The sequence below is a fragment of the Aquila chrysaetos genome, chromosome 7 (assembly GCF_900496995.4).
Source record: "Aquila chrysaetos chrysaetos chromosome 7, bAquChr1.4, whole genome shotgun sequence".
NCBI classification, from domain to species: Eukaryota; Metazoa; Chordata; class Aves; order Accipitriformes; family Accipitridae; genus Aquila; species Aquila chrysaetos.
Genome location: NC_044010.1, coordinates 31,732,092 through 31,758,862, shown reverse-complemented (window position 1 = coordinate 31,758,862; position 26,771 = coordinate 31,732,092). Strand labels below are relative to the sequence as shown.

Sequence of the window (26,771 nt, the reverse complement as noted above, 5' to 3'; positions counted from 1 at the left end):
AGAACAGCTTCTAACTGTGTTCCCTTCCTGCATTTCAGCTTACACCAAGACGTATGGAAAGAAAGTCGAAACGGTGAGAACAGGCATCTCTGTGTTTTCTCTTACTGTTGCCTAATACCCATATAACTCTCATCATTATTCAGTAAAGTACACAATTCTATGTTTTGTGTTTCCTGGATTGCTGGTGTTCTCAGTTTCTAGAGGCTGCTTCACTGACATTGTCCTACATTTGTACGGTTTTGGACAGGAAGGTGTAAATGAAAGTCCATCTGATCCTCCATCTGAACTGAGCAAGGACCTCCTGGAAATAAATCCTTTACATGGGAAGAACTTCTGGAAGCCTTCACTGCCAACTTCCTGGAAAATTAAGAGAGGTAGGACTTAAAGAGTGATGCCGTACCTTGTCTAGCTAGTTACTGGGTCACTTCGGTACCATAGCTAGTGTTGTAGAAGGTGCTAGAAGTGTCTGACTAAAAAAATGTCTGGTGTAAACCATAGCTTTCTCACTGAAACACTTTCCCCTGACATATATTCACAGGTGAGACATCAGTTCAGTTTCTAGGGCCATCCAAACTCTAGATTCATGCTAATCATGCCAAGTGTTGACGAGGCCCACGACAAAGAGGAATCTGTCTGGGCCATGAAAACCATTGAACAGTAACCAGAGAGTAAACATTTTAGCCATTATCCAGTTGAATCAGATCTGACCTTATATTGCCAAAGAGAACAGATGCACAGGTCCCCATGTAACAAAGTGCCTCGCAGGAAAGCTCTCCGGTGGTTGGAGTTGGAGTGCGAAAGACCTCAATTCACCACAGTTTGCCTCATGTCTCTGGACTGGAAGCATTTTCTTTGTGCCTCCTGCAGTTCTGTGGGTATGAAATGAGAATAACAGCTTTCCTTTTTTAAAAAGGGTGTTGTGGAAGTGAGTATACTTCTGAGGCATTCAAACACTACAGCAATAGGGATGAGATAGGAAGCTGGCTAGAAATTAAGTGTTTCAACATTTTTTGGCATGAAATCTGTTGGGATTATTTTTTAAAAGACATCTCATTTTTAACTGGCTTTCAAACCTTTTAAAATGTCAACTTTTTAATCCAGATGAATGATTTTGATTGATCTTCCATTGGATTTTATAATATAATTTCATGGCAAATTCTTAAATTCAGAGGAGAAGGGTATTCCATTTACAACTTCTCCCACTCCTATTTTGGTCATGTGATTTCTTACAAAGTATTGTTCCTGAATACTTATAGGCATATTCTTCAGAGATACAGATGGATAGATGCAGTTTGCATTCTGACTGAGAGAAGGAGCACAAAACCTTAAAGGCACTCTGTGTGTGTGTGTGTGTGTGTGTGTGTGTATAAAACATTATTTATACCAGGTACATGCAGTACAAACACTGCCTATTACTCAGAAAAAAATCTCCCTTCCCTTGTCTCAGTTTGCCTCTTTTAAATTTTTTTTTCTTTCATCTTCTCCTTTTCTACTTCTCTCCTTCTTGTCCCTTCTAGTTCCTGCACTTTGGATTTATATTCCCAGTAGATATGTAAATCAGTAATTTAGTACCTAACTAGCAGTTCATAGCCCTGACTGGCAGTGAAAATCCCAAGTCACATTTTTCTTTTTTGTGATTTGTAACTAATTACTAGCCTTCTGCTAGTACAGAAAAGCAGGCAAAACAGAAGAAGGAATACTTACCTCTTTGGTCTGTCACACTTTTTAAGTCAGTTCATTGTTCCAAAGGTCTAATTCATGATTTTTGCAGCTGAGAATGTTGATAGTGGTAGATGTACTTCACTTCAACTGAACTTCAACACTGTATAACATGTTTGATGTACTGGAAGATTTAAAAAGCCAAGCAACAAGTAAAAAACAATTGTATAAGTTAAAGCGGGCAGAGTAATATTTCGGAGCTTGTAACATCTTGGTCCCTCTTTTTGCACTGCGTACTCCTCAGTGCTGCCTGAAGCTGCCCTTGGGTGGGATCTCCTGATTCTGCCCCTCTTACAGCAGAGTTCAAGCATAACATAAGCCATTCACCTCACTTGCTTATCACACTGTAAGGCCAACTGAACTTGCGTCCCCTCTGGTCTATCTTCTGTGGGCCCTGGGAGAGCTTCTAGCTCAAGGTGTGCACTCAGCCCCAGCTGGCATGCGACCTGAGTGAGCAGCTCCTCTGCATGCCCGACGGAGAGACTCTATGCTGCTTATGCCAGGGGCAAGAAACCCGCTCTTTGAATAAGGAAAATGAGGGTGGACACTAAAGCATTTCAGCGCCTTCCAAGTTTATCTAGAAACAACCTTAACTCGGTGAGAACCACCTTGCTGTGGTATTAGAGGTGTGCCTACGTGATACAAGCAGGTTATTGTGGATACCCCTGCTCCACTGTGAAGCCGGGTATTCTAACCTGAACAGAGTGTCATCTTGGTGAAGAAAATCAGGGTAACTTGGGCACTTTGGACAGCTGAACCAGGTTAGAGTGCTGTCGCACAAGCCTGCAGAGCCGAGGTGACTAATTGTCTTCATGAGGATGCGGGAACACGGTTAGCTGCTACAGCTGCTCTCACCCCTGCAGCAGCTGTGGTTCAGCAGGCTGCCTGTTTTATCGGTTCATCGATGCAGTTATCTGGGTGTGCCTTTGCTACCGCATTTCCCAACGCACAGGCTTTACGTAGAATGAGATGGGAGAGGGAGGGAGGGAGGAGGTGGGAAGAGGCCTTCAGTTTAGCTGAAATTACATCCACAGTGATGTGAGCTCTATCAGAGGAGATTTTGCTGATACGAGCAGAGGAGCAACCTTCAGGAGGGCTCACACTGATGCAGTGGTAGGACTTCCCATCCACATCACAAGGTATAACAAACACTCTTACTGTACGGACACGTCGCCTTGCAGCCTGTTAGCTCAGGCATCCTTAGGCACAGAGGGACTTGTAACACGCTGCCTGCTACAGTACAGTTACGTGTGAGGCACACAGAGCCTGTATATTGTGTCAGGGTGATTTGATATGCAGCATCCTCCTTGAAACCTGTGTAAGGTCCGACTCCTTGTAGCCTCTCACATGAGTACGGCTTCATCACCTGGAGCAATTTACAACTATTTCAGTGTCCTGCAGTGGAGTGAGCTGGAAGATCTGTTCTATGATCATTCCTATAGGCAAAGGAACAGCTGAGTTTTCACCTCTAGAGACCCTTTGTCCTCACTGCAGATCACTTGAGAGGAGTGAAAATTTTAGTAGCTTGGTGCTGAACCTAATGTTTTCAAAATTAAGAACAAGAGGTTGGATGAAAGCAACTTTTCAAATATTTTTCTACAAAAGAAGATACAGGTTTAGTTTAGGTCCTGTTTTACTTTTTAATCTTGAGTTGAAAACCAAGGTTTGGTATTCTGTTGCCTTTTTTCTTTTCTTTTCCAGCACTTCTACCTCTCATTTTCCCCCTTTCATCACTGAAAAAAAAAAATAAAATAAAAGGAAAGGGAATGACAGAAAGGAGAAATCCAGGAAAAACAAATGCCCTCGGTTTTTGAAAAGGAACATTTATTTTGATTTAATCAAAAAGTTGAACAATTTTCAAATTTTGAAATAAGGCTCTTGTTTCCTTTAGTTCATTTCCAGAAGAGATTTTTCTGTTTGCATTCTGCTCATCAATAAAAACATCTTAATCAGCAGGAGTCCCAATTTAGACCAGGATCTGGAAAAACCTTGCTCCTTCACTTCTTTGCAGTTTTCTAGTGAAGGAAAACTGAATGCTGGTCTGAGCCGTGCATTAGCAACCAGCTTGCTTTACCCCATCGCTCATGAGCAGGGCCTGCATTTGGGTCTTTGTCACATGAGACAATTAGGAGTAGGTCAGGGATATGATGTTAGTTAAGGCTGCTGACGGGAGAACGTAGCAGTGCGCGGTGTGGCAAACCTCTGCTCTCCTAGCCCTGTCAGGTGTTCAGGATCTCTAACCAGGAAACTCAGTTTGTAGGGCAGCAGCTCCCATGCGTGGTCAGTAAAGTCACGGTGAGTGTCCACAGAACCACTATGAACCTTTAAGTAGCTTTTAAGGGTCCATGGGGGGCATCTGCAGGGCGGGCAGCAATTGGGTGATACTAGCACTTGGAGTGGCTGGTTGAGAAGGATGTTTGCTAACCTAGCTTTGGCTCTACCATGCTGTGCATAGTTTCTGTTGACTTGAACTTTCAGGGTCATGCCTCACCTTAGCAGTTGATTACAGGTTCTTGACAGCTTAGAAATAACCTTCCTAATTACCTAGAAAAAAAATGGCTTTTAAACTAAACTTCAACCAGTTTTAAGGGGCTTGTGAAATTTAGATATTTGCTTATACTCAAACAAATAGCATGTTGATATGGATGAGGAATACTAACTTTCTTTCATGAGGTTTATTTTTTCATTGCTTTGAAGCTATTTTTTTTTAAAAAATGCATTGGGGGAAATGCATTAGTTAGTTACCCTGCATTTGATTTTATTTCAGCTTGCTTTTGGAAATACTGTGTTGAGCGTAAATAGTGTTTAACCTTCAAGCTGATGGGTCGTGCTGAAGACTAAGATACTGAAGCTGAGAAAAAAACCTTCAAACTTTGAAGAGTTTTCTACACAAGTAGAATTACACAAGAAATACACAAGAGCAATTAATAAAGTAACTGTCTAATCATATTTGCCTTGCGTATAATAGGTGTTTAAAAGGGACATGTAAAATATTGTATTTAAAATGATAATAAAAACATTTTTTTGTACAAGCAACACCACACAGAAGACTACTTGTGCTAATAACTACTTGGAAATCAGTAGCTCTATCTCCGCAAACCTGCCTTTAAATAATGGAATATGACCCCTGCCCCGGCATGGGATCAAGCACTACAAATCTCTGTCTAGATATTACATCTTACTGCATGTCAAGGCCACTCAGACAGCTGGTGATACTGTTAACACCACAGCTTGCTTTCTCTCTCCCTTTATCTCATATAATTTCTTCTCCAGTAAATTGTTTAAAAAAAATCTTTCAATGGTCTTTTGAAAATAGAATAACTCTAATGTGGACAAAGGTATTTTCTTAAAATAATGTATTTTAAGAAGGGCCAGACTCAGACACTCAATATGTGTAGAAGATACAGATTCATTTACTGTGGAATTGTGCGGACACTTTAGCTCACCCAATCCCAGGACAAATGAAGTAACTGCAGTTTTCTGATACACTGGGTCATTTCTATGGCTTCTCTACCCACATCTCCTCCCTGTGTTGCCAGATGTATGCAAACACCAACCATAACATGCTGGTTTAGGTAGCATCATGTGTGCCCAGCAATCCATTGCGGAGGGCTGGAGCCATAAACTTCTTTTGCATGACTAAGAGGAATAAGGAAACCAAAAAACATTAGGTTTCAAAACTATCAGTGGCCACAAGCATATAATCAAATATCCTTCCAAGCAATGTCAGATTTTAAGGAAAAAAAAACCCACCACTCTTTGCTAAGTGTCTGAGGCTTTTTTTCCCTTCACCTGACAGTACTGGAAGTGCAGGCATATGATTCTGATGAAGCCTTAGAAAAAGAGAACAGGGTGAGGAGGTTAAATGAATGATCTGGAGCAAAAAGAAGTTTCATGGTGTCTATAAACCATAAACATGGGCATAACACAAAGCAGCATGGTGTTTCAGGCAGATAGGGCTCTTGCCCTTTTCAATCAGTAAGGGTGAACGGTGATGGGCTGCGGCTGAGCGCTGGCACACCAGCTCTCCTGAGCTGCACCCAGCCCCGGACACAGACACGGGTGCTGTGTTTGGGTTTGGAAAGCAGGCAGGGCCTGGCTACGGGGTGGTTGTTACCGTGGGGCCAGGGAAAGGAAGCCAGCGTGGGACCTTATGGAATAAAAGGGTGATATTTATTCTAAACGGCACGTATTTTACTCACTTTCGGTGTCCCCATCTGCACCCAGACACCCACCCAGACAGTCTGTGTGTGAGGTGGCAGGCCAGTGCCACCGGCTGTCGGGTCCTGGAAAGGCTCTTGGGTTCTTCGCTGGTGACAACAAACTGTTTTCTGGAGGTGCCTTTTATACCCCCTAGGGATCTGTCAGGACCTTAAAGGCAAAATTCCTGCTTCCCATTGTTCTGTTTTCTTTATCAGGATGTTTTATGGCACCCCTCCTGCTCCTCCTCATCTCTTTACCTTAGCTTGAGGCTTCAGTTTGTTCTTTGCTTTCTTGCTGCCAAGTCCTTTGAATGAATTTACTTCTACAATGCCCTGTAGCAATTAACCTATTCATTTTTTCAACCCTTGTTTTTCTGTTTCTTTTAGTGGTTTCACATGCACATTTTCATTCATCTTCACCAACCTCAAGAATTCTGTTACAAATACCCTGACCTGTGCCAAAGAGCGTTGCTCTCACCAACGTCCAGGCGTGATTTGGAGATAGGTACTCTTCTCCACAACCAGCATGGCCATCCTGTTTCCAGGAGGTAGAAAGGAGCCGTACAGGTGTGAACCACACATTGCTACATGCTCTTAGGGCCAGGGAATAGCCCAGGCTTTGTTATTTATTGATGATAAACAGCCATAACCGTATGTAGGGCGAGAAGCAAGAGAGGGCCAGGAGCCATCTCATGCATTTGGATTGCTGCAAGAGCTGCCCAGCAGCGTGGGCAGTCCCTGGCTGTTTTGGATCATCTCCCCAACACCAAACAGTTACAAATGTGTCCAGCCCCAAACCCGCGTGGATGTGGGACAGTTTGTGGTAGGTGGCTCGTCTAGGTCAAGGATTACACGCTGGCCCTTTGGATTTTTATTCATCAGTAATGCGCACGGCCAGTATGTATTGCTCCCAAGATCTCACTGCAGGTCTGTGACATACATGATTGCTCCAAAACAAATGAAAGTTGGGTTAAATTTTGCCTTGTATTCCTTAAAATCTAGGCCACTGTTGCAATGCAGCTTACCAGGAAATTACCAAGGAAATAAAGACAGAACACTGTTCAAATCACTTATGAATTTGTATATTTTCTATTTAAATTTGTAAGGCATATGAAAAGAGTATACAGATTTCATTTTTTATATATATTTTTATATATATATATATATATGTATGTATTTGAAAATACAAAGTAACAGTTAGTAATACGTGATGAGTGACTGCTCAGCTATCAACCCGGGTATGAGAGTTCACAGTTGAGGCTGGGAGGGGAAAGTTATTGTGTCTGTTTTCTCTAAAGGCAAACTAAAACTGCACATTTAACACTGCTTGCAAATAATTGTGATGATAGCACGTTTGCATCAGAACTGTGTAGTGTGTAAGATGAAGACACCACAGACACAATATGTCTGACACTGACTATTACTGTTAAGTAATGCTTTGTTAGAATTCAAGTGTATGTTTGACATGGGCAAGGATGAATGACTAGTCTGTAAGAGTCTTTTTGTGGATATAGCTATTTTGTACACACAGGCAAAATCCATCAGAAGGAAACTTCCAGGTAACCCTATGACTAAAGCATCTCACCCTCTACTCCTATGGGCTTGCTGAGGGCCTGCTCAGCAGAAAGCAGCTGTGGACGTCACTTTTCGTAGTCCATAGATCTCTAATAGTGTGCTCCCTGATGTCAGGCTAAAGGGTGTTTCTCACTAGTACTGACTGCCTTGAACACAGACTCATGCGAGGCTGGAGGGGCTCATCTAATCCATCCCCCGCCTAAGGCAGGAGGTAGGTCTACCTCATTCCTGATAGATACCTGCCTGATCAGCTGTAAACCTCTCAGCAATGAAGTCCTAACAGCTGCCCTGGGAAAGCCAGTATGCTGGAGCTGAACCAGGAAAAGGAAGTACAGAAGGACTGTTTCTTTCTTAGACCCTCTCCTCCTCTTTGCTTTCCAAAACCAAATGAGAGTCATGGAAGGATGACAAAGAAATCCTACATCACTTGCTGGGGACAGATGTTCACCAATTTCTCTCCCTCCTCCTTTGTCAAATATCTGTTATCAGATAGTCCATAGGCCAGTGACAGTCTGCATTCCTCTCTTTGGGAGCACCAGGAGGGAAGTTCAATGGGTTCTGCAGCCCTGAGAGAGGAGAAGGCAGGAATTTTTTAAATTATTTATTTATTTTTAATACCAAAGGAGACTCACGCAAAATGAAGAGGAGTTGTTCTTCGTTGACCTGCCTTGCAGGTGTCTAGCACAGAGGAGAGGGCTTCTGGGACGTCAGATGTGGTCCCACCAACAGGCTGGCCTCTCTCCTGGGTTAACCAGGGTGCTGCATGGGCACCAGCTGCTGACTTGTGGCCCTCCGAGGCTTGCAGAGAAGCAAACAGACACCCTCCCAGTAACTGTGAAGTTTGGCAACAACTGTGAAACAGAAATCAGAGGCAGCAATAATGACAGGTTAAATGTGTGTTAGAAACAGGGCTATTTCGTCTCCAAATTCAGCAGTTTAACGTAAGTCACTAGTCTGTAGTATTGCTATAATTGTGTGACCTACACTGTTTCCCTAACTTCAAGAAATGCTTTAATATTGACTGATGCCTTTAACTTGGGATGCACAACAGACATTCATGTGTGCAGACATCTGTACAGACACACAAACATATACATACATAATTTAAGAATGAGCAAATAATGCCATACAATCATTATAAAAGAAGGATTGGCCAATAGCAGAACTTAAAATTATACTGCAGAATGTATGCTGGCTTTTGTTTTTTCCATCTTGGCTCATGCCCGTCTAAATCGCAGAAGCAATAAAGAATGGAGGCATCTTCTGTTTACTTCATTCTCTTTGCAACATCCAAATACGCATACTCAATTTCTTGATCAGCGGGACAAGTGTTTGTAAATTCATCTCTTGCATATGCATTGTTCAAGTATCTTGAAATCCCTGTCATTTCAGGTGGAAAATCAAAATTTCTATATTTTTTTGCAACAACCTTTTATTAAAAGAAAAAAGAAAAATATCATTACACACATGATCTGCAAAAAACCCAAATCTATTCTTTATGCCCATTTCAAATTTTCAATGCATAAGTCTGTCATTATATGCAACGTAGGGGGAAAGGAGAAGGAAAGACAAAAAAAGAGAAGACATGGGATGAAGAAAGCTAGCTAAGAAGCTAACTCAGTTAAAGGGATTCATTTGGTATAAATATTCTGCTAGAGCTATGCAGAGCTATGTGGACCAGTAGACCACACCTGGAAGAGATACAGCTTAAAACAGCAAAGGAGCTAGCATAAACCAGAATTAACAGAATAATCTTACAGTAATAAACTGGCCCATACTTGGATACTTTGACTGAAACAGAAAGGAAAAACTTGAATTAAAATACTAAATTTCAAATGGGTAGGCAAAACAACTATTGGCCAATACCTAACCCCTCTGTGTTGGCCAGCAAGGATGGTGTGATGTTCATCGTTCATCATCCTTCAGACATTCACCTGACATAAGGTGATTCTCCCTGTATTGGCTCTGCTGACCCTTGCTAACTCTCGAGCTTCGCTGTGCATGAGCTTTGCATGGGCATGGGAAAGGGCTCATTCCCTTGCTGTCCTCTGGAATAGGTTCAGCCAGAACATCTCTGGGGAATGGTTTCACTTGTGGAGGTGTCAGAAAGCAATTCAATCCACTCATCCTCTGGCAAAATAGTAGTCAAATAGGAAACTTTCTGAAGTGACCTCGTTTGTTTGAAAACCAATGAATTTCCAGTATGACCATTTCTCTTCCAGAGCCTGGTTGGCTCCAGAGTAGCCTAGGAACAGGCTGTGACAACACCCAAACATCTTGGTCACCAGGACTATTAGGTCTGTGTAGATGCTCCACAGCCCTGCAAGAAGAGGCTAGGAGCCTTGGCTGGAAGGCAGTGGGTGGTGGCTACCTTGCCAGCATTATTGGTACTAGTGGTGGTATTCAGCAAAGAAAGAGTTTGGATTAAAGGTGGGAGAGACAGGTTTGAATTTCAGCTATAGCTGGCTTGTTGAATTGGCATGGGCAAAATAATTTAACCTTACTGGTCCATGGTCATATGAACTTTGCATACGAAATGCAAATGAAAACACTTCTCTACAGCACTGAACATAGCACTTATTTCATACTTGTGAGAGTCTTAGCGAGTGCAGTCACAGTCCAGATACAAAACCAGCTATTCCAGCTCCAGAGTCACTAATGTGAGGACCTGCCTAGCCATGCTGTAATGAAATGGCCTTGTGCATTAGTGTTCAGTGGCCCTACACAGCTACTGTGTGGCCTCAGAATAGATAAAGGATTCCTCTGCCTTTTAGAAAAGGACTTGAGCTTCTCTGACACCCTTCTTTTCAGGAAGCTAAAAAGCAAATGCAAACCTTGATTATATGGAGCTTTGGTAGGAGGTTGCAATCCGCTAAGGTGAGCTCATCTCCATCCAGGAATTTCCGGCTGGAAACAGTGATCTCCTCAGTGCTGTAAGCATCAATTTCATCAGGCAAGGGGCTATTTAAATAGCTGTCCAGCTTCCTCAGGGCTTTAAGCAAAGATTTTTCCAAATCTAGGTTAAGACAATAAAAAGGTCATTCAAGCTTGTACCAAGGTCTCTCTGACACCGAGCAGAAAGGCAACTCCTGCATCCTGTCTCCTGGCACCAACCCAGCTCATAGACACCCGGCCATGCCAACTCCTGCAATTCCTTTATCCTAAGCTTAAAAGTTAATGCTGGGATAAGAGCTTTAAGTAGCTAAAGGGGGTTCTGAGAAAAATCAGACTGGGGCTGTGTTACCAGAAATGGCTCCTCAAACACCTTTGCAGAGTGTGTTTTTGCAGAGTGGCTCTGCCTTCACCTTGACTCTCGTCTTGGGAGCCACGGGGCAAGTGCCTGCCCACAGGCAGGACAGCAAGGCTGGGAGCTACGACAGCAAGCCACTGGGATGCCACTTTGGGGTGTACGGGAAACTGGACTGTGAGTCCCGTGCTTTTGGCTGAGCACACAGGAGTGGGGTCAGGGCAGCAGAGGCTGGCAAAGGTTGGCTGGGCTTTTCGTGGGCTGGTGGTGCCCCTGTGCCACTGTGAAGAGGGGAGAAGGGAAGAGCAAAGAGAACAGGGCTGACAGCTGGAGGACAGAGATGAGCTAATCCATGGTGGTTGTGAGAGTTCTGCTCTAGAGACATGTGTCATGGGGCTAGAGTCCTCATTATTTACAGAAATACAGTAGAAAGGTAAGGTCTCAGTTCAAGTGGGCTGTCCTTTTAGCAGAGCTGTGGCAAGGTGCAGTGTTAGGAGTTTGAGAGCTGATGAAACGAGGAGGAGCTGGAGTTGGTGCTCCCCTGCTGACAGCGGTATCTGTGTGAACTAACTTTGGGAATCCTCAGAGAAGAGAGTGAATAGGCACAGATTTCCACAGCCTTTAGACTCTGGAAAATGACTGTTTAACCTAAGCTGTAAATGGGATATCTCCAGCACAGTGTGCCAGAATTGTACAGCTCTAATTTCTTCCACTAACTATCAGGGCTGACATAAGGACTGCAGCACATACTTTCGTTAGCATCTTTTCTCGGGTTCTTTATGAACGCAGAAAATTTTGCAAAGACATCATTTCCTGCAGAGTTAGACTCGGGGTGGTTTGGTGCAAGTTTGGGATACCTGAGGAGTTAAAAGAAACAAAAAGTAGTTATATGACTCGCCTTTATTTCCATCTCCACTAATTATTTAATATACATTATTTACACTGCAGTGTCACAATATACAGCCACACAGGACTTTCAAAGGGAACCATCCTGAACTAAAAATCACTTAGCAAGTGCAAATTTAAACCATAGTTAAACCATGTGGATGACCTCCTTTTCCTGAGGGAGATGGGGAAATGACTGTTCGTTCACACTGCAAACACCTCCCAGACAGCCCAGTGCCTCTCCCAGGCCTCCTCCACTGGAGGTGAGGCTGCGTGGAGCGTGGCTCCTGCCATGAGAAGGAGCGGAGGGAAAGTCCCTATTGGCAGCAGCTGCTGCTGCTCCTCCCAGCCTCCGTGCCTGTGCCTGGCCCGCTTGCTTACGCGTGAGCAAGCTCGGAGCGGCCAGTCCAGCAGCTGTTGTTGCCAGGGGCAGATAGGAAGGGAAAAGTGGAGGGGAGCAGCTGCTTGCCTCGTTTAAGTCAGGTTCGGCTGCTTGAGAAGGGAACGCTGCGGAGCGGGGCTGCTGTCCCAGGGGAGAGAAGGTGTGTGGGTGGGGGACATGATGCTGCTGGTCATGATGGTGGGACAGCGGGGTTCGGGTAGAGGTGGGAAGAGCTGCTGGGGTGGGGAACGACAAGTCTGAAACCCAGACCCGTCTGTGTGCTAAGATGGGCCCACCCGGCCACTCAAAATGAGCCCCAGCAATTCTACCATGTGGGAGGCTTTCACTGCCCTTTTCTTCCAACTACCTGCTCCCAGTAAGTGTAATTATTTGTACAGTGTGAAGAGAGAAACCTCAAACACACACAAGCGGAGGAAAAGAGGTCAGGTTTCTGCAGCGGCACGCAGGTTTCTGCACACGCTTGCTGCAGCGGGGTGGATTTTGTGCCTTGGGAGTGACTGTGGTGGCAGAGCAGGGAACTTGGGGCAAAGGCGAGGGCAGCGGGAGGAGCGCAGCCAGCATCTCAGGGACACCCCAGGGACACCCCCTGCACGGTGCCAGGCTTCAGCACTGTTTCACGCCAGTTGAAGTTATCCCTCCCTGCAAGCTCCACTGCAGCGGCCAGACCAGCCCTCCCGAGCCTCCCACATGCAATTATAACATGTGCAGCTCGTTGAGAGCCTGACCCGCCAAAACCGAAGGGGTTTGGTCGCTGACCCTTGTCGAGGGCCGTGAGGGGCTGACAGCAAGAGAAGCGGCCAGGAATACGGTACCGAGGCGGAGCTAGCTTTTCTTCCAAGAACTCCTCGATCTTATTGACATCGGTTTTCACTTCACCATCAAATGTCATGAAGGGGGGGTTTGTTCCCGGGGCGAGGTTCTGCAGGTCAGCAGGCTTTCTGATAGGAGGAAAGAGATGGGGTTAATCACAACAGGAACCACATTTGCAATTTCTATGCTTAATTATAACTAGCTGTTTCACCTTTAAAATAGCAGGCTGCTCTACATCTTTCTTACAAAATAAAACTTAGCCAGCTGCCTCACACCGGTGGTGTGAGAATTCGCTAGCCCATATCTGAATGTGCTCTGAAATGCTTAAAAAAACCCCCAGAACTTCTGTGTTATGTTACAGAGACCTACTGCAAAACAGATTAAAATCTCAACAGCTTCAAAGGACTTAGTCCACTTTATACTAGTGAACCCTAAAGAGGAATTAGGCATCCAGACTGTTCATGTAATGCCAAGGCACGGTGCACATTTCAAATCTATCAGAAGAGAATCACCCTTTAAAATCACCATTTTGGAAAAGTTGTTCTGAAAAGGAGAACTCTGGTTACAATCTCACCTTTTCAAATCCACGGTTGTGACATTAAATATGACACCTTTTAGCCACAGAATCATAAAGAGACGCTGAGAGAATGGGCAATTTCCAATACTTTCCCCATCACTGCCAGCCTGCAATTAAAAAAAAAAAAAGGCATATATACATCTCTGATGATAGCATAATTTGATAGCAGATGCAGTAGGAAAGCAGAAAACCCAGATCTGCTACGAGTACGTATAGCATGTTACTCATCTCTACTAATACGTATTTTCATGCAAAGTTAGATATGATGAAGAATCCTGTCATCCTGGAGATGTAGTTTTTCATTAAAATGCATAATGAATATTGCCATAAGTTAGAAAACAAAATTGAAATCACAGCAGTCCTTCCAAAGGAAATAGTCTCCACCTCATTTGTCTATGTGAACATAAATCTACCTAAGTCACTGCAAGATTAAAACAAGTTAAATCAGTTTATGATCACAGGAAACAAATAGAGAAAGATTTACCAGCATAAATTGTGATGTAATGTCTAAAGCACTTAAGGGAATAAACAGAATAAATCAAATAATTAAGAATTTCAAACTAAGCAACTGTGGGGGGCCCAGAGGAGAGAAGTTTGGCAGTAGCCTTGCTCCAACTGAACCCACCCATCTCTGTGCTTTGCTGAACTGAGGACTAATGAAACACAAGTGCTGCATCCCCCCGGGTAATCCCTCCTCGTTATAGACCCAAGGCTCCCACTTTTAAGACTGAAGTGTGGCTGTATCCAAGTCACGTAACCTCTCTTTCTGTGTGCCCCTGTAATGATGGTCTTTCCTTTTTGCCTGAATGAACCATCAGGTGTCAGTGTAAAGCATTATAGGTGCAACTCACTGTACATGTGGCCACAGAAGTGTTGCTCTCATGTACTTTGTATTGCATTTTCTTAAAAGGCTTAGTTAAAATCAGGTGAAGTCTTGCATAGTTGCTATTGGTTAAGTTAGGCTTCATGCAACATTGTTGGAAGAGTTCAGAGGTCTAATTCTTAAGCTCTTCATATGATTCTCCTAAAGCGCAGTTTTAAAACTTAGATTAAATGTAAGGGTGCAGAAGAAAAAAACAGGTGTATCATTTACTTAGTTAATAGGTTAGTTCATTAAGGTTTGCAGACCTTACATACAAACAACACACATTAATGAAACCAGTTCTGCTTGCTCTTTTACCTTCCTCAACGTTATCAAATGAATCTCAAATATAGTAAAAAGCTCTCCATAAACAAACATTGCCATTGGATTGCTTTACAACGCTCACCTTCACAAAGAGCTCTATGTCTGGAAACGAGCACCTGGTCTGGAGCAGGCAGGTTTCTGCCATGGAGATTAAGGGACAGATGAAGAGGGACGTTCCTGCAGCTTGATAAACTGTCTTATTCTCCCTATCAACCTGAAGGATTCTCCTCTGATAACTCTCTGTTGCTTTCTGCCTCTGGTACTGTGACTACCACTGGCTTTCTTGGTAGTGAAAATCAGAATAGCCTATTGCCTTAAACACTGCCAGGGGATGAAAACTTTTAGAAATGCCAAAACAGCTGGACTGCTGTGTTAGAAAAGTCTTGTTTCGTAGGTGGCAAAAATGAAAGCTGGTCAAAAGCTACGATTGTATTTTTCCTCCTACTCAGAGCACTGCTTTCCAGTGCTGTACAGTTTACAGCGACAAGAAGATAGAAAACTACTGTGTATTTTGTAAAAATGAGACTACAAATGTTGCTAGCATGTGCTTAAAACAGAGCTAAATACATGACACCACCATTTTTTCTCAACCTGCCTCTTATGTCAAGTTTTACCCACCCCCCAAGGAAAAAGGGGTGTAAAGGGTATTACTGTGACCCCTCGGTGCTAGCAATGGGCACCTCCACCCTCTGCCAGGCTGCATTGAGGGGACAAGCAGCAGCCAGGGGACATTGTTTCAGATGTGCCATGTCTGGAGGAGGCAGGCCAGTATCTCTGGCGATGATTTAGCTCCCGCTGTCTACTTTCCAGCTGCTCCTCGCTCTCTGGCCATGGGGGTGCTGCTGCAACTGCTTCCCAGCCTGCTGCCCTCACATAAGCTGTGCTGTCAACAGCCAGCTGTTCACCCAAAGTGGGCTCTCAGGGAAACCCCTTGAGCGGGACACTGAGGGGACAGCAGCCCAACCTGGTACCAGCCTGTGCTTTGGTGTCTTAAATGGTTTATTATAGAGGAATTTCAACCATTAAGCTAAGTCAGTGATGAAATAATCCTACACTAACAGACTGCTGTGGTCTGGGGGAAGAAAGAAGAAGTGTCAAGAAAAACAGTTCCTACAACTCATTTGATATTTTCATTCAGCCTTTGATAGGAAAAAATAAGTTATCTCAGCAGGGTTCATGTACCATTTGGAGAACATTCCAGATAGCTCTGTGGTCAAGAAGAGCTATGTGATCAAGAGTGACAGCAGGGTGAACTTTTCCTGATCAGCTGGCCATTAAATACTAAAATTTTGGCTTCCTCTAACTTTTACTGATGGACCTAAGTAAACGTGGTTGTTGCTTCATTTTGTCCCCCATCACCTTGGTGACAGTGCATTTCAGAGAGCCAGATGCAGCAGCCCCAGCCTGCTCTTCTGGGGAAACATCCATAGGTAGAGTCAGAGATCCAGGTCAGGACAGACGTGTTACTGTGACAAACACAGGCACGAAGCAGGCACTGAGTCCCAGTTTGTCCTTAACTGGGATGACATATAGGCAACGAGGAAGGTGAGGGACTGGGAGCCCTGGAGATGTTACAGAAGCAACCTCCTGTCTTGTTTCTAAGTGCAAACTTTTTATGTTCATACCTACTTGGGAGGAAAATTTACTACAGCACTACAGTTTTTCTATTTTGCAATGGATAAAATAGCAAACAGCGAATCTCTCAGCCTTTTATGTTCACGCCTCTCGGCCTGCTAGAAACCTTTCCCAAAGACTAAAAAAAATCATTTGAACACCGAGGAATTGAATAAAATGGGGGATTAAGCACCGCCAATTACAACAATGCTCTGCCAAGTGTAATGACTTTTTTGACTACTTCTATGGGCTAGTTCTGATGGTGTTAAACATGCCGATGAAGTCTGAAAGGCATCTGACCTTCACATACTGTGATGTCTCCCCTCCCATGTTGCCTACAAGGGACATTAATAGTGTACTGCTATCTTAGCTGTGTTCTGTGCAATGCAGGTACCACAATCTCTAGTGAAGAGCTGCAGTGTTTGCCCAGCTTTGCTGGCCCCAGTGGTTATGGTAAGCACTTAGCTTTTACAGCAGAAAATAAATTCACAGAGACTAGGATGTTTCCCCATTTCTGATGTGGCCATGATCCTTCGCACAGGCTAAGGAGGAAATCTTCTGAGCAGTTTCCTTGTGAAATCATTGGTGCACTTTATTAATATAAATCTATTCTAAAAGCCCATGCTATCCAGGCTGTGTAGTACACCCCAACATCTAAGACAGGGCCATGTCCTCTAGTGTTGCTGTGCCTGGACTGAGAACAACAGGCAGGTCTTCAGGAGTTACTCAGCCAAAAGCCTCGGCTGCTGAGGTTCTATGGTAAAGGAGGCAGCAGCCATTCAGGTAGGGACAACTGGAAAGCTGGTGAACCACATCGAGCTTTAGGAAGCTCAAAGCCAGTTAGTCCCCAGGGACTTGAGCTCTGGGTGAGAGGACAAATCTCTAGACTTGCCACGCCAGGGCTGGTGATGGATACATCCAGGTTTCCTTCAGTTCTGCAGAGCTGTAGGCAAATCACAGTTGCCCACACAACAGCACAAGCAGTGATTAAACTTTCCCTACTGTAACAGTGACCAGCAGTCTGAAGTGACTGCAAGACCTTGAACACCAAATCTGATTCAGACCTTGCCACAGTTTGACCTGGCAGCTCAAAGATGCTAGTTTCCTATAACCTTTGCTGAAAGCCCAGAACATGGATATATTGGCCTGCTGCAGAAAATAGGGTGAATACAGCTAGATAAAATGCCTTCAGATATGTCAACTTGCATTTTGGCTTACAGGAGACAACTCTGTTCTCCTAACTCAGCTCATCTAATCCAGGGAGCTACAATTCCTACTGGACATAAAAGCATCAATGACACATGCCAAAGGTGTTTGTTCAAGTTTCCAAACAGTGTCTGCCATGATGACACCAGCCACTCAAAAATCACAAGCTGGGACACTGAAATAGCTTTATAGCTGTGTATCGAGCAACATGACAATAGCTGAAGTATGCCATCATCGTACGATAATGTACTTTCCAACAAAGCAAGGGTGGCCATTTTACAGAAGCGTGTGTCAACATCTTACCTTGCAGGGACACAATGCAGCAGTAAGAGAACCAGAAAAGACCCGCCTGTCCCATATTAATACACCCAGGAGGATAGCACAGCTAGGGGCATTGCAGACTGGGAGCAAAACTCCCTGCATTTTTCTCCACACCACCACTCAGGGATGTGTAACTTTGAGCTGTGCTTGGTACACGCACAGAATTTAATTATACTTCCTCACTGTTGTGCTTAGTGATGATGCAGGGTGAAATCTTAACTCAGGTGAAGTCAGTCAGAGTCTCTTGCTGTTGATTCAATGGACAACTGTGTTTCCAGACTGGTTATAATCTTAATAACTAGGCAAATGCTGCTGTAATTGTAGGTAATGCTGCAAGTTGGCCTCCACCTGCAATTGTTGTGACATTAACATCCAGATCTTGTGGGTGAAGTGGGCCAATCCCCAAAACACAAAGCTGGTTTTTATGGTCTTCTGCTGCTTAAATAGAAGGCTAACCAGTGTCTTGAATAGGTGGCATTTACGTTTTAATTGTGATTGGTCAGGAGGTCAATATGCTTTTTCTGGTAATACTGGGATTTAATGAGTTCATTAATCAAACAATTAAGACAGCTGTTGCTGCAGAGGAGAAAAATGTCAGGCTATCCATAGAAGCTTTCATTCAGAGCCTTAGGCAGTGATCATATACTGTGACAGTATCAACTTATGACAGCTCTCTATAATCATGTGCCATTACTTAATGGGATTATTAGCCTACACTCCCTGTTTTCATTCATTTTTCAGTGTTCCACACTCTCTTCCATCTTTTTGTTGTTGTTGTTGTTGTTCTGGGTCTTACTCAAAGATGCTGGGAAAGGGAAAAGCTCTCCATACCCTTCTTTCCACTACTGCTTAAGCTCAGGGGTAGGAGCACCACCATGCCTTAGGCTAATTTCAATAGGCAGCAAGATCTTATGCACAAGATATTAAAGAGGGTCCCAAAAGATCTATATTCAGTTTCTGGAGCTGCTGCTGCTACCACCTTGATTCAGCAGCTCTGCTTTCCTGAGTGGTCTTGAAGAGGTTACTTGCCTCCACATCCTCATCCACAGCAAGGGGATAATTATAGTGACTTTACCCAGGAGTCACACACTGTACATCATTCTTAAGCCAGTAGTTTTGGGCCCTCCCTGAGCTGGAGTTCCTCTGCCCCTGAAGCTGTTGTAAGAATTTGTTTTGTAACTGTTTCTGTCCAAACATATCAGGAACCAGGTTTTTGAAGGTTCTTCTATTGACCTCAGATGTTCTGTGCCTTCAAAATTGTGATGAGTGGAATTTGTTTTTCCTGGACTTTTTGTTTCCTTTTGAAGGTTAAGCATGGAAGAAACAGCTCAGAGGGAGCAGAAAAGACTTTTTTATTTGTTTTCATATAATTATATAATCCCTTTGAAGCTACAATAAAAAGGAGAACAAGGAGCATAACTTTCTTTTTTTTTCCAAAAGCTGAACTGCAATTCCATTTTCTTTCTTCGACACGAGGGAGCTAAGTTACCTCCTTTCCCATATTTATGCTGGCTAAGAGGCAGGTTTATCCGGCAAGTGGAGCAGAACCGCTGCCTACTGGGAGACAACAAACCGTCCAGCTGGGACCAGCATTGTGGATCTGCCCCTGCCTGTTCTGCTGAGCTAGCTGTCTCAGGCTGAACTGGGACTTTCCTCCAAGTTTCCTTACTTGATCCTCAACTATCAGGCAGTTTTTGTGTGCTTTTCCTTCTCATACCATACCAACAACTCCCCTCTCCTTTTTCACAACACATTTGATCTCCTGTCAAAGAACAGGAACCACAGCAACCAGCTCAAAACTACTGCCTGGAAAACTACAAGGAGTTCGCAAGCTTGGGCCGCCTGTGGGAAGTAACTTTAAGGCTGGGTGCGACTTTCAAGACCAACAGCTATTTTGCTTTAATTCCTTCTAGAGACTCATTTATTCTGCACTGGCATGGATTAACTGAGCCCACTGCATTCCTAGCACCGACTCTTGCCCTGAACTAAGCCCTGCAATGCCAGCCTGATGGCAGTAGCTGCTGTGAGCAGCTACCACCAGCTCTGCACACGTAGCGGCAATGCAAGAGAAGCCTCTGTGGTAGAGAGCTTTGCTTCCTGCCTTGCTGCACCACTGCGACCAGCTGCTGAACTTGGCTGCACGATGGCCAAAGAGAAAGGGGAGGGGAGCTCCCAGTGCCTCCCCTCTCCGCCTCATCCCTGAGAGGAAATCCCACTGCCCTCTGGTTTACCATGAAGTACCCAAGCCATTTTTTTTAAGAGCATTTTTTTAAGATCACAGGCAGAAAGACAGAGGGAAGCAGTATGACTTCACGCCCATACTCCCCACTAGCTCAAAGACCTCCTTCAGCCTTGGCAATAGGTTCTGAGAAGCACATGGGTTTGACTGCAGCTACACTAGAAAATGTCTATTTTCTAGACATAACCGTGTTCTGTTAGTGTGCTGTTACAGATATATTGTTTTAATTTTAAAAAAAAAGGCATCTACTCCTTGAGGATACAAAGTGTGTTTTACATTCTTGATACCTTCTACAGTATTCATGCAGATTCCTATAGTGTCACAACACTGAAAAAAACCAAAATTGGCAATAATACTTCTGTTATGAATGCAATAAAAATATAGTTACAAGTCATCCTGGTTCACTGAAGGCAACTATAATGCACTTAATAACATATGATATTCTGTGATAGGCACAGAAGCACTGCAGGCATGTCATTTGGGTCAGATCACGTTCAAACCAAAGCTTTTTGCGAGGAAGAGACATATTACCTGGAATTTTCTCTCTCTAAGCACTGTGTTCATTTTGTGGCCTAGAGCTAGGGCACGAACACCCAAACGCTGAATTTTAGAGAACTCTTTGGATGCCACCTACTGGGCTTGAAATGGAACTCTTGACTTCTGCTCTCGGAGCAATGAGCAGGCGTTAGCACATCTCTGTGAGAGGTTCTGCCTCGGAACCACCTCCGCAGCAGGATGCCTTGCCTTTTGCTAACGGCACTCTTGAGAGTACTTGAGATGCTGAAATTGTACTTCCAGGCTAAGTTTCAAGATAAAGCATCTGTAATTTAAAATACATTTTAATGGACAAAGTAAAAATTTTGCCACTTACTATTCAAATACTTCTAAAGAGTCATGTAGCTCTGCCTATCTGCTAATATCCAACACTTAAAACAGATGTTTCCAGCTGCTGTTTAATTTCTCAACAAAATAGCAGAAATATTCATATTTAAAATGTGGACGGTAGTTGAGATTCCTGCACATAAATTGTATTTTTGGTACTTGCCAGGCTCCTGCTGTGTGTGACATCCTCAACAGTGAATTTCAATGAGAAAGCTGTGTTAAACAGCAATTGGACAGTCCTTCAGGTAAAAAAAAAATTAACTTCCCCTTCCCTTTCTCTCTTTTTTAAGAGCAAAATATGCACCTTGATATTGAAAGTGTGCTGTAAGGATTTTTGTTTTAAAAAGAAATGTACCTTATTTTATATTTAGAAATATTAATAACATCTATCTTTTATCTTGAACAGTATTACAGAGTTCAGAGAACACCAAACATACTTAAAGGATTACAACTTTGAACACACTTTTTGTCCTGAACCCTAATTAAGCTTTCAGGTTAAGGAAGCAACAGTGTACGTAACTACAAACATTCTGCTAAAAATAGCTTCTTTCTCTTTTTAAGGTGCTAAGACAAAAAAGCATGCAGGGAAAGGAGGGAGCAAATATACTAAAATGTTTTCTCTAAGGAATGAAGGGGTCCTCTCCCAAGATGTCACTTATAAGGCCCCTTTTTCCTGCTGAAGCTGGAAGTTTGCCCCTGCTGACTCAAATGCAACTGGGGACAAACCCTGAGCGCTCTCCTTGCAATGCAAACAGCTTCTAGTAGTTGAGTAGCTGAGTCTTTGATCAGAAGAGTGTCCATGTTGAACTTCACCCCTGTAGGAAGCATAGCCCTTTTCCACCTGAGCAGGAATGATCCCCTTCTCTACCCAGCACCCACTACCTAAGAAGGACCAAGTTAGGGCTGCAAAGACTATCACAGCTCCAGCCTTCAGCTACATCATAGACAAGTTCTCACTCTACACACCCCTCCTCGAGCATGTGTTTGGGTGGTTCAAGATATGGTCTCAGTAGTGAGATCATTCAGTGCAAGACTGAAAGGATCCCCGTGACCACCCATCCAAACTAAACCATGCTAACGTGTTGCCATAGATCTTACAGGGCATGCAAAATTAGTAATCTGAATGGTCACCTGAAAAATGGGCCCTGTCTTCCACTTTCTCCCCTTTCTCCTACCTCTCTTTCACGTCACAATCAGTCAATGCATTTATGTGTGCCTATAACTTTTAAACAAGCAAGTTGGCTCACAACTGCAAATAGAAGGACGGGTCCTTTAAGTTTTGTATCTGCTAAATATCCTCTTGAATGACAACCTGAAATGCAGCTAGTTATGTTGGCTCAAGTGGATTTAATTTTGTTGTCAGAATAAAGCAGACTTTCATTTTAAGTCCTGTGCACTCAGTAGGGGAGGAGAAATGACAAAGTAGACCATCAGTTGACTTTACATCTCAATGATTCAGTCTGCAAATTGAGGTGCTTTGGGAAAAGGGTATGTTAAAAAGGGTAGGTGTCCAGATTAGCAAGCTGCACAAAACCTGAAGACAGGTACAGGCAGAATTGCAGGAAGAAAACCTTGGAGGAGGAACTAACAACTCAATTTGTGTGCACTTGGCTTGACTGTGACCTGCTAGTACCCCGGAAGGAAAAGCCTGGTTTTGTTACAGAAACATGAAGCCCTCTCCATCCAGGCCAATGGATGCCATGTGCTACAGGGAGAGGCAGCAGTGCAGAGAGTCCTACTGCACAGAACAGAATGTGATTAACCAAAAAGCATATGTCTTCTAGAGCACCAGGGTAGCTGGAAGTGGTTCAAATCACTGGGTATGTTGGCTTTCCTGTTCCCTTCCTCCCCCTCACAAAAATGAAAACACGCACTGGTCCAGGAGGGAGCATTGGAGGTCCTGTCTGGCATTTCAGCAAAACATAAGGGCAAGTTTCAGTCAGAGAGATCCTGGAGAATTATCTAATGATGACAGCCAGACCTGCAGATGGAGCCTGCAACCCAGGAGGCAGGAACAGCAGCAGCACCACCAGTGCTTTTTGGAACAGACTGAATACCCCACAAACTGATAACCCTGAGTGCTGGGATAATGGAAAAGCAATAAAAGTGGTTACAAACTGTTATGTTACACAGTGAAGCTGGAAGCTACCTCGCATAGTGTCAGCCAGAAAAAACAGGTTAGTAGAGACAGATATATACAGAGAGAGCGCAAGCCACTCCTTGAGGATTCATCATCTTGCCTGTCTCACCCACCCATCCACTTTGGATGATGTGCTCTCTGGTAGTGTTGCTTTCTCCGAGTACAGTGCTAAATAGCCCTATAGAGTTTAGGCATCTATTTTAACTTAAGTGAGCTGAATCCCACCCTTGGAGACTACTTATCAGCTAGAGAGAACTGCTGGAAAAAAAAAGACCTGAGTGCATTATTCCCAGCGTCTCTGACCCAACTGCCTGATGGAGCTGTAGGGAAAAGGTGATGTTGCCTTAGGTTACATCAAAGCTGGCTCTTCCATGGAGGCAGGGCAGCATTCAAGCCACAGCACAAGACACAGTACATGGTCCTGAAGAGGTCTCTGCAAAAATCTGGTCCTCTGCCCTCATGAAAGATTAAATCAAACTCAGTCAACCATTACTAAAATGATGAAAATGAGGAACCTATTTTACAACAGAGGGCAGGAAAATCTATTCTTGTTTAAAATTGGAAAGCAAAGACTGATGGAAGGTATGATTACTCAGTGCAAATATTATTTTTTCCCTGATAGTTGGGGGTGATGCTGAAACAAAAACAAACGGGTACAAACTGGCCATGAATGTTTCTAGCTGACAATTAGAAGGGTTCCTAACCACCACAGCATGAGGTTTGGAACCAGGTTTCTGGTAGGATTAGCAGGTACATCAATATATACATGCATACGTGACAGCACAAGAGGAAAAAACCTTTTTGTCTCAAGATGAGATTTGATCCCTTTCAGGAGGGACTTGGACTTACTTCTCCACTGGAAGGTTCCTTGCTGCCCACTGTTTCTTTGCACGTGACATGGACATCACTCCAAGGACAAGACAATGGCAAGTGCCATGCTTTTTTATTCCATGCCACTGAATGTGTCCAAGTGAAAATAACGCATGTAGCAAACTCCGGGGCAATGATGGAAGGGCAAGGTAATGCTCAGTAAACAGCAGCAGCTATCCCAGAGTTTACACTCTAAAATAATTGAATGATTCCTTGGAAAAGGAAATAAGTGGTGGATATGGTATCTCTGACAGCGAGCTCCAGCTAGACACCAGACAGGGTAGGATGCTGTTGGCAATGAAGAAAGTCCATGTGTTAAGATTAGCCAGACAGCAAAAAGTAAATGGTGCCAGAGATTATCCTCTTCTGAGGAAGAACAGAAGAGCAGTTAGCACAAAATGGCATTTTATTTAAAGTGGCTTCAGCCAATCACTGCAAATCTAACTGCTGATGCTGTATGTTTTATGCATGCTTACAACTAGGGGTGGACACACGCTAGTATGGGCCAGTATTCATCTACTGGCCAGGTACAACTGCTCAACTTGCAGAATACAAGGAGCAATGCAAGGATCCCACGGATGGCAACTGAAAAAACACTCTCCTCAGCCCAGTAGCCTCACACAGCATTGGCAAAAGGCAACCGAGACTGAGCTGCAATGGGGCACAAGTCTTGAGGCAGCTACAGGATCCAAACGCAAACCAGGATGGCTGCAGCAGCAGCATCCTCTCCGACAGCGAGGACATCCTCGAGGATGTCCAGCGAGGCCTAATGGAGTACAGGAGGGCTCAGGAGGTATCTCAGCCACCAGCTGGCCTGATAGTGGATAATCATCAAAACAAGGTAAAGGCATGGTACCAGAATGCCACCTGGCAGAACAGCAGCAGCAATGGATAGGGAGAAAGTCTCCTACCTGTAAAAGCAATACCATCAAAGGGTGGGATGTTGACTCAAAGATGAGCATACCTGGAAGATTATGAGCCACCAACGATTGGTGATAAGGAGTGTTAACTTTCAGACAGGTCTAAGTTGCTGAATGTCTGGACCAGACATCAGGCGGCTGCTGCTGGGGCACAGCACACACATAGCCAATCCTCTTGACAAAGAGCCAGATCAACTGCTGAAACCCTTCAGCAGTTGTTTGTACCCATCAGATGTTAATGCTTATCCACAAAACAGGCTACAAAGATTATATCTTAGGAGTCCTGCCTTAAAGTGCTGTCACGATGTGGAGCTCCAGGACACAATACAGCTGCCAAACTGATGCAAATACAGACCTTTGGAAAAGTTGTGGCTGAGATCCTCAGACCGGAGGATTTCTTAGCCCAGCTTTCCTTTTTTCCTCATGGAGACAGGAAAATCTAGACCTTTGTAGTAGCATCTAGGCACTATAAATTAAGTACTGGACAAATACAGAACGAAAAGACTGCTCCTAACTTGAAAAAACAGATAGATAACTTACATGTAGACCATTAGTGGGGATGTGGGAATGCCAAAGGATTTTTGGAAGTCTTTTTATAAAACTCTGTGTAGATTAAGGCTTTTAGCCAAAGCTAGGCCAAAAAGAGATGCCAAGGGAAAGAGAATGAAAGGAAATGAGTGTAGGTGCAAGGCAGTAGAAGGAATCAACTTTTCACCTGCACAGCTTCAACCAACCACAGAACACCATTAAACTGGTTTTTGTGTGACCATGGATTATAGGTAGTAGGCTAAAGGTTGAGTCTACCTACAAACAGGACAACAATTTAGATGTACCTGTCTACTGTGTTTTTAATGATGCAGCTGTACATTAGTGGTTATCTCATTATTAGTTATTTAGCTATTATTACTGATAATAAAACATGGGGTCTGTCCTTGAGCAGGGCTCTTCTGGTACTGAATGTGAGTTCAGGCTGAGCTCCCACCTGCAGAAATAACGAAATCCTTGCTACCTCACATTTTAACATCTGAAGCTTGGGCAAGGTTTATGTCTCCCGGACTGGCCACCTATTAGCATTTCATAACATCTTCTAACAATTTCATTATTAAGGCTTTTCTCATTCTGTTATGTTTCTGAAATTATACTATACTTTCTTTAATGCAGTGTTTGCATTAACTTACTATGATTATTTTCTTTTATTAGATTTCATAATTCATATATTCAGTAAGGCTCTTTGCTAGAAATTGTTCTTTGAATGCTCTTGGTCCTCAGTTCATGTTGAGGGATTAACAGTGTGTTGGAGTTTCTTTATGGGATATTTCTCTCGACTCTGTTTTTATGTAGTGAGCAGTGGTCACAGCTTAAAGGGGTTATATACATCTGGAAATTCTAATCCTCTCTAGATGACAGAAAGGAAAAGAAGTCTGAAGCTGTAATTTCCTCTGGTTTCAGTTCTCTCTCTCCCCTACACACCAGCAGCCATTTCAGAGCAGAGAAAGCCTCCTTTATTCTAACTTTTGCTGCATTATTTACTTACTCACGGTCTGCTGGGTAAGTAATTATTGCTGAAATTAACTTAATTACTTAGTAAGTAATTAAATGCTTTGGATGCATAGGAAGAAATTTTCCTTCATTAAGAAGCAACTTTGTGGCAATAAACTTTTTACCTTTGTCCAGTTACTTTATAAATGTGAAACAAAAGGCCCAAACTCACTCCTGTTACTTAGATGAAATATCCATTTACTTTTGATTTTGATATTACAGTCTGACAAGTACTTCTACTGAACAGTGGGTCTGCCGCACCCTGCCCTTCCAGTTCTGACAAAGATTATAAATAAATAAACCATTAAATGATAATTCTGTAAAGCGAACAAAACACAAGACAGTACAGGTGAAAATTAAAATGTGCAATGTCTTGGAATACATTTATAGAGGCTGTGGTTTTACTAATATTCACTCTTATTTACATTAAAGAGAT

General features: G+C 43.5%; 1 protein-coding gene across 8 annotated transcripts in view; it reads right to left on the bottom strand.

Annotated features, from left to right (window-relative positions):
- Positions 1-7,024: 7,024 nt before the first annotated feature.
- The window catches only part of CLIC6 (chloride intracellular channel 6), a 32,842-nt gene continuing 13,095 nt past the window's right edge, over positions 7,025-26,771 (bottom strand). For all 8 annotated transcript variants that reach the window (XM_030020413.1, XM_030020417.1, XM_030020414.1 and 5 more), the window contains 5 exons: positions 13,416-13,525; positions 12,844-12,969; positions 11,494-11,600; positions 10,331-10,512; positions 7,025-8,925 (listed from right to left, as the gene is read on the bottom strand). In XM_030020413.1, the coding sequence (XP_029876273.1) occupies positions 8,764-8,925; positions 10,331-10,512; positions 11,494-11,600; positions 12,844-12,969; positions 13,416-13,525 (687 nt within the window). In that variant the 3' untranslated portion in view covers positions 7,025-8,763. The remainder of the gene's footprint in view (positions 8,926-10,330; positions 10,513-11,493; positions 11,601-12,843; positions 12,970-13,415; positions 13,526-26,771) is intronic.